Source organism: Camelus bactrianus, chromosome X (assembly GCF_048773025.1).
Source record: "Camelus bactrianus isolate YW-2024 breed Bactrian camel chromosome X, ASM4877302v1, whole genome shotgun sequence".
Lineage (NCBI taxonomy): Eukaryota > Metazoa > Chordata > Mammalia > Artiodactyla > Camelidae > Camelus > Camelus bactrianus.
This window is the reverse complement of record NC_133575.1, coordinates 29741301-29757722: the sequence shown is the minus strand read 5'-3', so window position 1 is coordinate 29757722 and position 16422 is coordinate 29741301. Positions and strand designations below refer to the sequence as shown.

Below are 16422 nucleotides of genomic sequence, written 5' to 3'. Positions count from 1 at the left end.
GAGCCTGTACTGTACAGCCTAAAACATTTATTATCTAGCTTTTTACAGAAACTGTACGCTGACTCTGGGTCTACACCATGAATAAAGCCTGATCTAGGACTGCAAACTTCTTTATGTCTACAGACCCAACAGGTGGTTAGCAGGACTGTGTCTCTGCTCACCTCCATTACGCTAACAATAAATACATAGCACTTGGCTCACAAAATGTGCTCAACAAATGTTGACTACTGCTGAGTCTTGGGGACTGTAGAATGCTTTTGGCTGCATGTAACAGAAAATCAGATTGCAACCACTAATAAAGAACACCAAAATACATTATATTGCTTAAAGAAGAAGTCCAGAAGTGTGGAAGGTTCTAGTAAATCAGGATGCTGACCTCAGTTCTCTGCCATTCTTTCGGCTCAGCTTCACTGCTGAGCTGGCCTTCATACTCAACAACTGGGATAACATGGTTTTACTGAAACTGCCCAGTGGGAAAGACAACCTTCCATAAATTTGGGCTCTATGTCTGAGTGGGTCATCTTTGGTCTCATGTCCACCTCCAGACCAGCAATAGTTACCAGAGGAATCCCAGACAAGGGATGATTGCTCTAAAAAAATCTAATGCTGGAGCTGAGCAAAACTGAGCCTTGCATAGGGAGGAAGAAAAGAGAAATGTCTGCAGTAAGACAACTGACAGATTTCACCACTGAGGCAAGTCCAAGAACAGGCGCCAAAGACAAAGTAAGGCCAGATATGTTTTCACGCATCGTGGTTAAATGAAAATGACAGCTTCTTAGTGAGAAGAAAGCCCACAAATGAACTGCTGAAATGAATAGGCACTCAGAAGTTGGAGATTTGTTATAGGGGCCAATACCACAAGGTAGACATTTAACAGGATTTGTTTTTAGGTGTGGAAGATCAAGTAGAGTAAGAACTGGTTAATGAGATGTTTTTGGAGTGGATACTGTGAGCCATGTATTTGTGTATGTTAGGCTGAGTTCTTCTAAAGTTAGAAAAATCTAAGGAACAAGACAAATCAACAAAGATTTTTATCGTGTGCTTCCAAATGGTCAGTATCTTTTTTCCACTTGCAATTACTGTTGACAGCTCAATTTTCTTTGCATCAGTTCTTCCCTCTTTCTTCACTGCATTAAAGCCATCAACAAATCTAAGTGATTTGTTCTGCACAGAGAATATTTAAAGTACTTACTCTCTAACAGTCAAAATCTGTGTCTAGATATCTCCTACCACTCCTTCCTACTTGGTCTGAAGGAGAAGAATAAATATATTTGAGCCTCTTGGATCAACCTAGCGCTCTGGTCGTAGGCAGATGTCTCTCTCTAGCCTACAATTCATGGCTAGAAGTAATTATGAGGCTTCTCATGTGCCTTTGGGTGAAGAGGATCCTTAGAAGCACCCAGAGGTCACTCCCACCTTAATTAATGCCACCCTTCAGGGGCTATGTGGGCTGTGGAGCACAGTTGGGCGACAGGTCTAAAATGTTGATTCAGTACCATTTTTACACTTTTTATTGTTCTATTTTCTTTCTTTCTCTCTAAGGACAATGTACTCAAGCAAATAAACCCACAAACAAACAATAAATCCACTCCTTTCCAAACTTCAATGTGCTAACTTTCCAGATCAGTATGTTCTCTGTAATTATCATAACTCTTAAACATTTTCTTTAGCTTCCATTTCCTTCTAAAACCTATTATCAGAATCTGAAGGCAAGAGTGCTTCACGGTAAACAGCTGAAACCCAGTTGATACATATTGGCCAACATCAAAATCCTTTTCACATTTCAAGGCTAAGCTCTAATGCTACCTCTTCTGAGAAACCATTCCTTCAACTTGTATCTTATTCGTAACAGATTACTTATTCCTCTAGATGCCCACAAAATATCCAACCTACACCTCTGGAGCACGGTGAAAACAATTACTGTAATAGCACAAAAGTTTACAGTTGCAATACCATAAATTGTGATAGCTTGCAAAAAAGGTTTACTGTTGCTACACCATAAATTCTTTGCTTTGATGATTTTGGAGGATATCAAGGAAAAAGGACTACATTTCCAGTCTGATCTGGCTAATCTCCTGGTTGCATTTTTGAGGAACTAAGTGGAAGATGCAGGTTCATGTGCAAGTGATTTATGGCATGCTCTCAGGAGGAACCTGAAAGGAGTAGGGGAGGCAGAAGGTGGGAAGGAAGAGGGGGCAAAGCAAGGGTGTGAATTTCCACTGACGTCCAGCCTCAGCACGATCCCACGGCTGCTCTGAAACAGGAGTTGCACTACAGTCTGTCTTGCCTTGAGGCAAGGGGTTTCTGTACCTGTAAGCCACTGGCTTAGAGCTGCCCAGTAGGGACAGAAACTCAACTTTCGCCTGGTGCTTGTGGCTCTCTAGTCCTACAGGCAACTCCAGCCACCCAAAGGCAAGTCCTCTAAAGAAGGTAGTAGGTGAAAATCCTTAGAAGTAAAGTACGTGGAAACTGGGAAATGAGAGCACAGATCCAACAAAGGGCCCCCAAGCGATCTCAGTGGAGCACTGATGGTGTTGACCACAAATCATAAATCAAGGGCAACACAAACCAACAATAAGCCCAATGCTTTTAGCCAGCAATGATTGAGTGCTTACTGCATGCCAGCACTGTTTGAAGCTCTTGAAAATATTAGCTTATTTAATCCTTACTACAACCTTACGAGGTAGCTCATGTTATTATTTCTGTTTTGTCAAATGAGGAGACTAGATTTATCTATTGAAGCAACTTATCTAAAGTGACACAAAGATGTCATGGGGAGACTAAGATTTGAATTAGCAAATGCAGATGTGTGACTCAACAGCGTGCACTCTAGACACCATGCCGCCCACATCGGCGTGGCTTCTCAATACACGAAGCTGTTAAGTGTCAGAGCCTGAGTCATTTGGCCCGGGCTCAGATTCTGGTAGCTCAGAACAAAACGAGACGACACATCTAAAAGAAAAAAACTGCACTAACTAAATATGAGCGGGTGTTGTTATTCAAGAAGGGAACAGACATTGCCACTTAAAAAAAAAATCTATTTTCTATAAAAGTATCTCTTAGATCTGTAAAAGTCTTTCTTCTGCTATTCTCAAAATGATTAAAGAGCCAGGAAATCCACAACCTTATTCTTGATAGCTGTTGTATATTACGCGATTTGGCAAATTTCATTACAGAGAATAAGGAAAGAAGATAAGGGAAGAAAAATAAAGAAAAAGGAAGAGAGGGTATAATGGATTATTACTAAAAGTTATTGAGAAGGACAGAAAGAAATATTCTGAACAAAGTCCTATTCACTGTACCTCAGTCATTCCTGGGATCTAGTTATTAAATTGTTTTTTTCCTGAACAGAGTGATTTTTAATTCCCCCGAGAATGTTGTCAAGAACTGTTTAGTACCTTGCCCCTCATAAACAGTGTAACTTTTTGCAGTGCATTAGAAAATTTAGTCACTTTCCACGACTGAACTACCAATGCCAAAAATATCATTTCTGATTTCTTGAAAATCATTAACTGCATTTAACTGCCACCTGAATTCTAGGCATAGATAAAGTGCAATAATTTTAATCAAAGCTTTTGTTTAAGATTGGTTGAATACGTTGGAATGATGCAAATAAGAATTCTGAGCTCTTAACTATGAAATAAGCATCAATCAAGAATATTTCAATGTATTTTCAATTCTAAGGATCCTAGTTCCTTTAGGCACATTGATTATTTTTGCAACATGTGAAAATAATCTTATGACAAGATTTCTCCTCAAGTAAAATAAACATAAGCTTCTGAGTGCAATTTTGGGAGACATGAAACACACAAAAGCTACATGTTGCATAGTAAGCAGTGACTGAGGCGGGAACTCTGTTTACCTCTGCTCCTGTATCCAGGGGTAGACATAATAACCAAATATATTTATCAAGCAGGACAGGGCAGGCAGCAACCAATCACAACGATGCTGTGATCATTTCGAACAGAGGATATAACCAATCAGAATGGATGCTGGCTGAAACATAGGTGAGGTCATACCTGGGGATCCAGCTAAATACCAACCCTGCCTATAACTGATGTGAAACTCAACTATGCCCATATTATTCAACTTTCCTCCCACAGAAACTTATTTCAAGAAATTCAGGTGATCTCTGGGAACTTTTCACTCTGTAGACCCACTTCCTCTCCCATCTCTGGTCGAAGCAAATTCCCAGTAAGACTGACCTGAGAAAGGCATTATCAGCAAACAACAGTTAACATTTGTTGTGCACTTAGGTACCAGGCACTGCACATGTATTATTGTCCTTAATCTTTGCAACAACCCTATAACGTAAGTACTATTATCATCCTTGTTTTATTGATGAGGAAACCAAGGCACAGAAAAGCTGAGTCACAAAACTAGCACATCCCAGAGCTGGTACTCAAGCCTGGGCAGTCTTTCCACTTAACTACTGGTTATGATGTCATTAGCAAATGGACAGTCTCATCAACACCATATTTACAGCTCTATTCCATCCTTCAATCTGGTTAACTGATAAAAGTACCAAAGATGTTTTCTAGTATTTGAGCTATTGCTGGGAGCCCATGAAGTCACTGACCAACACTGGTCTCCAGTGTGGTTGCAGTTGCCCCATTTCTGATTTAAATTGCTTCAAACAAACAGAAAGCAAAGAGGGCAGGGAAGATTAAAGAATCTTACCTTATTCTCTTGTCCTCTACTTTTTTCAAATATTCGTCTCTCTTCAGGACTCCCAGGATCATTTCCTTCTCATGATCTAATAGAAATGACAGGTTGATGAACTCTGAGTTCTTAGACATGGTATTTCAACAGCAGCTCGGAGTAGCAGTGGTTGAATCTTCTAGTTGAATTGATTTCTACAATTCTTAAGGTCCCCTTGAACCACCCAGTGTCACTCAGTTGCTTGATGTACAGAGACTTTTTACAAGGTCTCTGAATAGCTGATGGTAGGTAGGTATTCTTCCAGGCCACACAGAAAACAGGCTCCACTGGGATTACATTTCCAGAAAGTCATTATTGTTTTAACTGAAAAAGGTCCAGTGGCAGCTGAACTTCCCTAGTGATGCTTAACGTCAATCTAGGAAGCTACGAGCAGGAATCAGATCCGCTGGGACAGAATCCAGAAAACACTGAAAAGGTGGAGAAAACAAAGGAGAGAAAAATTAATTAGGCCATTTTCCCCATAGCACTGAAGACAGACACTTGTAAGAGGGTCTAATTTTTAAAAAATACTCTTTAAAAAAAAATTTTGGGGGGGAGGCAATTAGGTTTTTATTTATTTTTTTATTTAATGGAGGTACAGGAGATTGAACCCAGGACCTCAGGCATGCTAAGTGAGTGCTCTACTACTGAGCTATATCCTCCTCCCTAGAGGGTCTAATTTTTTAAACACTCACATACCTAACTCAAAAAACACTTTTTATTCAGAAAATATGCATTTGTGAAATAATTATTGTGCTTATTACCATAAAATAGTACTTATACTTAGTGGATTCCAGGTTCTCTATGTCAATTCCATTTCCTCCGTTATAAGGAGCTTCTTCTACCAGCCAGAGCCCATCACCATCCTTACAGCTGACCCACGGGTGAACTGGGTCACCACTTTGGGACAATAAGTGCATAAGCTGGACTGTCCACAACAGGATAGGTCCCTTAAGTGGCTCTATTCTGCCCTCTCTCCTCAAAACTAGGACTACCACCAAAAAAAGTACCAGACAAAACAAATATGAACCATTGCTACATGTAGCAACCTAAATCTCTCTCACAAATATGAATCTTGAATGAAAAAAATTAAGTTGCAGAACAAATCATGCAGAATAACAGCACACGCATGAAGGAAATAACTTTCAAAAATATTATATCTAATTTAGGACCACATATATTTGTAGTACAAATATGAGGAAATTCACGGGAGATTCATAGAGCTGCAATCAGAGAGAACACAGGAACTTAAACTGTATTGGGTGATGTTTTATTCTCAATATAGGTTTATATCTGATGATATACATGTATGTGAACTATTCCAGGCCTGTTTTACATACTGCAGAATAGATGTTTTAAAACTACCCCTCTGTCAGCATAAGCTCACCAGGCCCTCTTCCTCATACTAATTCTTTTTTTTTTCTTTTTCTTTTTCTTTTTTTTTTTTTTAGGAGAGGGAGGTATTTACATAGATTGGTAGATATATAAACATATACGTATATATAAAAACATATATATGGAGGTACTGGGGATTGAACCCAGGACCTTGTGCATGCTAAGCACACGCTCTATCACTGAGCTTCCTCTCCACTCCTCATATTAACTGTTGAGCACATTCTTTTACTGGCTTGGTACCTGGATTCTCTCTGTACAGCCCCTTAAGGATGATGGCTCTTAGCACGTCCCACTGAGTTTTGTGATTTGGCGTCATCCCTTGACACTGTCCCTTGGCTTCCCCCAAGGTCTATGAACTACAAACTACATACTTGGTTTGCTTGGTTCTAGCCAGGGTTCTAAGCATAACTAGATACTTATTCAAAGACTGCTTTGGGACCTCCCATTAACCACAGGTCAGGTTGACCTCAGAATCTCAGATCTGGAAGGATAGGGTCTTGTCCAGGGCCTCTTTAACTTTCCAAAGCCCCCACCTGTTTGTTCTCTACATCGTATACCGAACCAGAACTTTGCTGAAATGACTCAGAACTGAACTGCTTCCTACAGACCACGTGCTATCCCGCTCAGAGGAAACTGCCCAGGTCTGAGAGAGTGCAGACTCTGGAAATAAACTCCAGGTCTTTCCTCCATCTCCAAAGTACTAGAGGCTGCAGGGATAAGAGGAGCCCAAGGTTGACATGAACAGGAAGCAACAAGGTTCAGAGCAAAAGGGGCTCTTCAGAAAGGTCTGGTTTTTACATCACTGTCAAGTGCAATCCTCTCAGATAAAGAACACAATTATTTTCTTCTGCCCCTTATGTGTCTCATCTGGTTTCACGCAGAAACAAAAAAACCACATGGTAACTCAGATAATGAATATGTTATCATTACAGCCAAGTTCACTTAAAACGTATTTTATATTTGAAATCACAGTTAGAATGTCCTATGTGAATATTCTATAGAAGTGTGTTCAGAAATTATCCAAGGGGTTGGAAGCTGTAAAAATGTGTGACCTAGAGCTTATGGTTATCCTTGCCTTGAGTTGTATATGCAAGTCTGCCTTCTAAAAATCTAAGGGTTTATTCATGAGGCAAATAAAGGGAAGGTAGCAGTAACACCATGGCGGTAATACAGGAAGGTGAGAGAGAAGATGGGAAATCAAGCATGGATAGAAGGAAAACAGAATTAGTCAGAGAGAGTTGAATTCACAAAATTAGCCCTAAGTGGATGTTTACTCATCTAGATCTGGACCGGGACAGTTGATGTCTAAATGAGTGACCAAGGAGATCAGAAGTAACCCAAATGTCATCTAGAATATCAGGCTGTTTCCTCCAGAAGGTAGGACAGGACTGTGACTATAATTTAGGAATATGGAATCTAACTGATGGTAATCCAGTCCTTCTGGAGAAATACAGGGTGGACACGAGGAGACAAGAGCTTAGATGTAGATAAGGGAGATCCAGGGAGCTAGATGCTGTAGTGCCCTCCAGACTCTGACCACAGCAGAAGCATTTGAGCCTCAAAAGGAAAATAACCTATTTGTTCCCAGTAGTACGTGTTCCATGTTGGGTGATGAGGCTTCAGTCTGGCCAATTTTCATGCCATTAGTCACTCACACCATACAATTCTTTCCTCTTGCTTGAATTTCACTTCTTTCTAAGACACTTCTGGTTGTAAGTTGGCTTCCTATTCAGCTGTCCCTTCAGGAAGTAGATGTCCTGGTCCTGCTAATGGAACCCTCTATGTCTGGTTTAGTTTGAACCTATGTCTGATCCATTCACTGTATGCTGACCAAATCACATCTCTGAGCCTTTGGAGGACCAGCATCTGGGGTTGGGATGAGTTCGCTTAAGTATGCACCTTTTACATTTAAAAAAAATTTTTTTAAACTTAAGTATAGTTGCTGTACAATATTACATAAGTTACAGGTGTAAAATACAGTGAGTCACAATTTTTAAAGGTTATAAGTATGCACCATTTTTGATGCCTATTTTCAGCTAGTTATAGCCTCTCTCATTGAAGCCCTTACCCCACTATGTACACACTTTAATCAAGTGGAAAAATGAGTAAAAATAATCATGAGTACATTTTATCCAGAGTTGATTCTCCCTCGTTTAGTTAAATGTGCCCAGTAAACACTAGACAGATTAGGAGAGACAACTTCATTTTTATTTTATTCCTCAGCATCTTCACTTAAACACATCTCTCTCCTTAAACACTTCACATGTGGATTTTTCCCTCTCTGGCCAGTAGCCTTGCTGAACTGAGCTAAAATATTTTAAAAGCTGACAAGATGGTTTGCATGTCATGCTGCTGCCTTTCAGCAGAGATAGCTCAGCGCAGGTCATTAACTCTGCGGAGTATCAGACAAGATGTGATAATCAAAAATCCTCAAAGCGTCAAAGACCTAGGTTTTTTAAAAAAAACTGTTTTACATAATACACATTTAAAATTAATAGGGGCTGATATTTCAGTCACAGGAGAGGGTCTGTTTGAATGTATCCCATTATTGGGTATTTGAAATGCAGCTTTAAAAACAGAATGTTTCTGGAAGTGCTCTTAGGATGAAATTAATACAAATAAAATTCACTTCCAGTCTGTCTGTAATTATGTGACAACAGTTAGATGGATTTTCAGCACGTTTAGAGGGACGTTTACGACGCTTAGAATAATCAACATATGCAAAATTCACTTGGGAGTGCCTTTCAAATAGAAGAGCAGGCAAGAATACACATGACTGTCAAAAGGTGAGACCCACCATAGAGATAAAAATGCTGTGAGGAAAGAAACAGCCCTTTTACTATGAAATCCAAGCTGAAAGGCTCAAGGGCAGATGTTACAGACTTGCAGGCATTTATTTTGAATAAAGCAGTTTCTTCTCACATAGGCAACTCCGTGTGGCACATTCCACGGGAGCGCAGTAGTTGAATTTATTTTTCACAAACAATAATCAGAAGGCCAAGTAACAATATCACCAGCTTTACAGTGATGCTCCAAGAACCGCATCCTCAGAATGTCCTATAATGATAAGCGCTAACACTTAGATAATTCAACTCATTCTTATGACCCCCTCACAGATTAAATTCTAATACCCCCACTTTACAGATTAGAAAACTGACACATACAGAAATTAATCAATATGTCCAAAGTCATACAGTTAATAATAGGACAGTATGGATTCAAGGACCCTGTTTCCAACCATTACAGAGACTGTCTCTCAGTGCCTCCAGGGAACAACAGTATCACAACTTTCCAGAATCTTTAATGCTCTGATGTTCACTGTAGACTGTCATAGAACCCTCAGTTTTGAAAGAGATAGTTAACAGGTTTTAATTTCAGCATCATGTATTTCAATATTTTAAAGAGAAGATGATACTTATTTTTTTAAAAAAACTAGTTAGGGAAAAAATCTAAATAATTTCAAGAGGGAAATATTTCAAAGAAAAATTGGCAGACAGACATAATATCTGGCCGTTCCCCTGCATGTTTTTTACCTACCAAGACCTATAAAATTCTGTATTGCCAAAAAACGTTTCACTGAATATACCATATATAGATTTTAAATATCTGTACAAAGGAAGCCAGTATAAATAAAATGAAAAGAAACAAGCGACAAGCTGGGAGAAGACTGTTCCACATAAAGCAGAAAAAGGATCAATATCTAGAAAATATAAAGAGCTCCTACAAATTAGAAGAAAATGAACCAATAAAACAAGGGGCATAAGTAAGAACAGGTAATTCACAGTATTAGCACCTCAAACACAATTCATAACAACATGAAAAGATGCTTATTTAGCTCACCAAGAATTCAAATGCAAATTACAACAAAGAGAAAGAACACTTTTTAGTTTTTTCATTAAATTACAAAAATGTAAAAAACAAAAATTCAGTATTGAATTTGATCACATGTGGAAATGGGCACACTCACATCCCACTGATGGAAGTGGAAACAGGTTCAACCCTTAGTTGAGAGAGAATTCTCCATGGACCTCTTCCGTATTTACACGTCTCGTGAGCAAAGGCACTAACTGGCCTTCTGTCCTGGACAATCTTTCCAGAAATGTTTGCATAGTGACTAATGGAAGACATACTCTGTCTCTGTCTCTGTCTCTCTCTCTCCAAGGGAAGATTTGCTTACAATTTGTTTACTAAAGCACAATTCTACCTCAAGGGCAGAGGGCAGATTTGCTTGCAGTCCACTGTAAAACATTTGGATTCCCTATATTCAGTGTTCCTCAGGTGGTACGCAAATCCACCACGAGCACAATTTCCACCTGGGCATTGTGCTTGTGGGCATGGGGAACCAACGCCAACGTGAAGTTCATGAGACCTGCTGTGCTGTAACAAAATCCATTGTATCTGACCCAGGATTGCATGTCTTCAACCACTATACATAAAACTGTGACAGGCCTACTTCTTAGCTTGAAAGCAGGGTAAAATCTCAGAGCCTTTATAGTTCCTGTGAACCTTTTCAGACAATGAACTGAATCTTTCAAAACTGGTTAAAGGCGAGGGGAGGGTATACCTCAAGTGGTAGAGTACATGGTTCAATCCCCAGACCCTCCTCCAAAAATAAATAAAACCTAAATACCTCCTCCTGCCAAAATAATAATAATAATACAATAATAAATAAATTTTAAAAAATTTAAAAAAAAGGTCAAAGGGTACAGTTTCAGGTATGTTAGATGATTAAATATGTACAGCTTTTTTATGTCAATCCTACCTCAATAGTTTTTTAAGTTTTGAATGTTTTGACCACTTTTAAGAATCTATTTTATAGAAAAATACCTGTGTGTATATGTGAGAATAATGTATAGATAGTCATCGTAGCATAATCATCAAGAGTGACTACATGCAATAGTCAAGACATGGAAACAACATAAATGCTCATCGACAGATGACTGGATAAAGAAGCTGTGGTATATTTATACAATGGAATACTATTCAGCCATAAAGAATAAAATAATGTCATTTGAAGCAACGTGGGTGGACCCGGAGATTATAACTCTAAGTGAAGTAAGACAGAAAGAGAAAAAAAATACCATATGATATTACGTATATATAGAATCTTAAAAAAGAAAACACTAATGAACTCATCTACAAAACAGAAACAGACTCACAGACATAGTAAACAATCTTACAGGTACCAGGGAGAAAGGGGGTGGCAAGGGATAAAGGGGGAGTTCGAGATTTACAAATATTAACTACTATACATAAAAATAGATAAAAAAACAAATTTCTTCTCTACGGCACAGGAAACTATATTCAATATCTTGTAGTAATCTTTGATGAAAAACAATATGAAAATGAATATATCTATATATGTGTATGACTGAAACATTGTGCTGTACACTAGAAATTGATACATTGTAACCAGCTATACTTCAATGTTTAAAAAATTTTAAATAAAAATATGTATCAGCATGGAAATATCTAAGCTACATTATTAGTTGAAAGTAGAAATATATTTATGCTTTTAAATGCACATGCATTTAATGCAATGCAATCAATACAAACATATATAAAAATACACAGGAATAAGGCACAGAACGATACATACTGATCTGTTAATCGTGTTGCCTTTTGTCAAGATGAGAGCTGGATTGTAGGGTTAGAGAAGAGATGAAAGGGGGCTTATTTCCATATTGTTCATTATTTTATACAGGTTCATATAATCAAATATTATTTATGTCTTTTAAAATTTTTAAGAAGCGATAAGGTGTGGTAACTGACAGGAGTTAGAAGCAAAAGAGAGAAAGGCAAAAATAATTTTAAGAATTTGATTTTAGAAGAATACAGGTGACACTGTCAGCAATAGGGAAGTTGGGGAAATGTGCCAGTTTTGGTGTGCGATAATCGATTTCGGTTTCAGACATGTTGTGAACTGGGTAATACCACCCTCTCTTCAACAACAGTTTCTCACCTCCGTTCTTGCTCTCCTACATCAGATTCCTCCTAAAACACAAATTGGATCATTGTTACTCCTATGTTTCAATCCTTTATTGTCTTTCCTTTGTCCTTAAAAGTTCAAATTAGTTAATATGGTTTTAAAAAAAAAAGCACTTCATTATCTGACTCTTGCCTATCCCTCTCTGTCATATTTATCCTTTAGTCACACTCAATAATTCATTCGTCTAAAGAAGCATGATCTTCTTCACCTCCAGGTCTTTCTACTCGCCAGACCCTTTGCCTGGAACACTTTCTCCTTCCCTCTTCATCTTCGAATGGCTAAGTATCCACAAATGCCTCTTAGTCTAGCTTAGGTGATCTGTGGGAGGCTCAATAATGACCCCAAAGACAATCATGTCTTAGTCACCAGAATGTTTGCAGATGTGACTAAGTCAAGGATCTTGAGATGGGGAAATTACTCTGGATCATCCAGATGGGCCCAATGTAATCTTAAGGGCCCTTTCAAGAGGGAGGTAGTAGAGTTAAAGTCAGAAAAGGAAGTGTGATGAAAGCAGCAGAGGTTGGAGTGATAGAGGACAGGGCCATGAGCCAAGGAGTTCACGCAGCTCCTAGAAGCTGGAAAAGGCAAGGAAATGGATTCTCCCCTGGAGCCTCCTGAAGAAATACAGTCCTGCCAACACCATGATTTTAGGTTCATAAGACTCGTTTCAGACTTTCAATGAATGAGATAAAAAATAAGACATGTGAAGAGGAATGCCTAAAATAAAAATTTAAACATTCAGCACCTCATCTCAGAAGGGAATGTTGGATAAGCCTGAGGTGATGCTCTATGCCAAAACAGAGCAGAGAAAAGAAACTAAACTCTGGGCAGATGCTTGAGATGAAGTTGGACAATATTCCAGCTCTGTGGGAGCCACTGCAGTGGGAACGGATTGAGAGTGGAATGTATCACTGAAACCACTGGACATGATATTATGGTGGCCTCCTTACCATGGATGCCTTCTTAACCGTTCTATTAAATAGAACCCACCACAGGTTAACACTCTTCCAATAATTCTGTGTTACAGAATTTCATAAAATATTGCCATTTTTAGAGCAGATGTACACAAAATAAACAGAAAAAGTCTGTTTCATTTAATTTTTTAAAAATGTACCAGGGAGAATATGAGGACAAGAGAAAGACGCATCACACAAAACATAGTAGGAAGAAGAGCAGTGACTGGCATTTCCTTGGAAACCTGCCTTGAAAGTGAAGCTTATTAGTTCCAAATACAACATGTACAATCATTCTTCCATGTTTCAGTTATCTGTCACTCAGTAACAAACCATCCCAAAATTCAATGCCTTAAAACAAAAACTTATCATTATCTTTTACAGCCTGGGGGTTGACTGGGCTTAACTGGGAGGCACTTATTTGGTGTCTCTTATGAGGCTGTAGTCAGAGGGCAGATGGGGCTGAAAGTTATCTGAAGGCTGGAAAGGCGTGGCCAGGGCTGCTGACCAGAGCAGCTGCAGTTTCTCCCCGATGGTGGTCACAGGGTGGCCAAGGGTTTTACATGGCAACTGTCTTCCCTCAGAGCAAGTGTTCCAAGAGGTCAAAGCAGAAACTGCAAGACATCTTAGGACTGACCTTTGGAGGTCACAGAACATTACTTCTGCCATGTTTTATTTGTCAAGTAAATCACTAAAGCTATCTCAGACTGAAGGGGGTGAACTGGATTCCAAAGGAATGAGAGTAACCAAGAATGTGTGGTCACTTGAATTGACCATACCTCACTTCCTAATATACAGGATGTGTAAGTTTGTGGTAACCAGGAATTTGAAGATCAAGGGTCACGCATTCCTCCAGTTCTTGGTGGGAATGGAAAAACTGCACGTGTCCCATAACTCCCTATTTATTGTCACTGGGTCAGTACAAGTGCAGACACTTTTAGCTATACAAAGAGAAGTACGAAGGGCTTGAAATGCTTGGCTGATAAAGGAATACAGGAGTTATTATTATTTACATACACAGATGCATAAATGATACATATTTTTATTTAATTATGATACATATTTTTATTTAAAAATACCGTAAAATGGTAGCACAGTCAGCAGAAGGAGAAATTATTTGAAACTCTTCTATAAACAAACATTATCAACAGTGCTGGTGGGCACTGGGAGAAAACTGGTTCCCTGGATTCCAGGGACTCATAAAAGGGTAAGAGAGCAAGAGAAGGTACTGTTCTCAATGCAGGACCTAATGAATAAAACTAAAGATTCCTGGAAGGGTGTCTCCAAGACTTGTAGATGCCACATTATTTGCAGTAGGGATTCATAAACCTTTCTGAGGGACAGTTGATACCTTAGGCAATCAATAAGACTGCAGAAAAAATACACATATGTTCTACCTTAAAAAATAAAATGTATATTCTAATAGACAAAGGGGGGTAATTTTAGGGATTCATAACTGCGGTCACCAAAAGAATTATATTCTCCAGGGTAAACACTGCTAATACAAAGCCCTCAGAATCAAAGGCTGGCTCCGCGTACCCTCTCAGAGTTGGCGTTGTAGAAACCGTGGGGCTTTGGAAACTAACTGGATTAATTCTACTCCCTGAGAGAATAACATGGACAAGCTCCACTAAGTTTTTGTGTCTTGGTTTATTCATCTGTAAAATGGGAATATTAATATCCACTTCCTTGGATTGCTGTGAGTCTTAAAATAAGTTAATGTATACAAAGTGCCTAGCACAGTATCTGGCACGTAACAGATGCTCAAAACATTTTAGAGCCCTCCATCCTTTCTGGTCTTACACTGAAGTTGGCAATATGTCATTAAAACAGATCAGTAAAAACATACCTCCATTCCCTTCTATTCACAAAATACCCAAAGGTCTCTCGCTAGCTTCCTAGACTTTCTATTAAGAATTTACAAACTTCTCAGCAATTGCTTAGAAATTCCACAATTTTTTAAAAATTTATTGTTTTGTTTTGTTTTTTTTAGGAGGAGGTAATTTATTTGATTGATTGATTAATTTTTGGAGGAGGTACTAGGGACTTAACCCAGGACCTTGTGCATGCTAAACATGCGCTCTGCCACTTGAGCTATTCACCACCCCCCCAATTTTTATTAATAGTAGTAAGATTTTTATATAATGCTAAGATTCCTTTAAATATGATAATATGCTGGAAGGTTCACAATAAGAAAGTAAGTGGAAAAAAATCAGGATATAAACTACTTATACAGTATGATTCCGATTGTGCTAAAGGAAATAAATACATATACCCCTAAATATTATAGAAAAAAGAATGGGAGGAAATCAGTCAAAATATTATCTCCCAGTAGTTATATTACAGCTGTATTTTAATTTCTTTATAATTGTCTTCATTTCTATGTTTCCACAATGAATGCACATTACTTATAAAATCAGTTTTTAAAAAAGCAAATGTTATTGCTGTCAAAAATATAGTCAAAATGTAGAACAGATAAACAAGATTGTACTGTGTAGCACAGGGAAATATATACAGGATCTTGTGGTGGTTCACAGCGAAAGAGAATGTGACAATGAATGTATGTATGTTCATGTATAACTGTAAAATTGTGCTCTACACTGGAATTTGACACAACATTGTAAAATGACTATAACTCAAAAAAAAAGTTTTAAAAAATATATAGTCTAGCCATATGAGCTCAACTTCAAATACCATGATACACAAAGCATATATCCACTGATTGTCACGCTTGACTATTGAACAGGGGGGGAAAAATCAGTAGTAGAGTCATATAGCTTTGTGGTTAATAAATATATTTTTAAAGTAATGCTAATTTATTAAGGCATGTTAAGTCAGGGAAAAAATAAAACCAAAGATCAGATAGAATGGGTTACAGACCATACAAAGGTTCATGCAATAAACATGTATAAAAGCATGTGTCAGAAACTGTGCTGGATCTAGGAGATACAGAGATGAAGAAAGCATGGTCTCTGTCCCCAAAGAGCTTGTCTATTTCATAGTGGAGATAGACATGAACATAAAAAAACCACAGTCAAAAATGCCAGCTTGGTTTTGAGAACACAAAGAAAATTAGAAAGAGGAAAGTGGTCATTCTAGGATGTGAAGAGTAAACACAAAAAGTCACAAATACACGTGACTAGTCCAGGGAATAGCGAATAATCTCAGGGCTAGGGTCTGAGTTAATGGTGAAGAGGTGCGAAGAAGGAGAATGCTAGCCAGGAAGGAATTTGGTACCCAAATAAAGCACCTGGAATCTACCCAGTGTTTTCCAAACTGTGCCTTTGGGAATGGTTTCTTAGGAAACTCAGCAAGGCAGGTTGCATGGCCAAGTTTGTGGCGCCAACCCCTGCTTCAAACGGAGCACCTCTTGCTTTTATCTGT

General features: G+C 38.5%; 1 protein-coding gene across 5 annotated transcripts in view; it reads right to left on the bottom strand.

Moving 5' to 3' along the window:
• Window positions 1-16422, bottom strand: part of SYTL5 (synaptotagmin like 5) — a 215836-nt gene that overhangs the window by 83383 nt on the left and 116031 nt on the right. For all 5 annotated transcript variants that reach the window (XM_045512502.2, XM_045512503.2, XM_045512505.2 and 2 more), the window contains exon 2: window positions 4681-5129. In XM_045512502.2, coding sequence (XP_045368458.1) covers window positions 4681-4799 — 119 coding nt within the window. In that variant the 5' untranslated portion in view covers window positions 4800-5129. The remainder of the gene's footprint in view (window positions 1-4680; window positions 5130-16422) is intronic.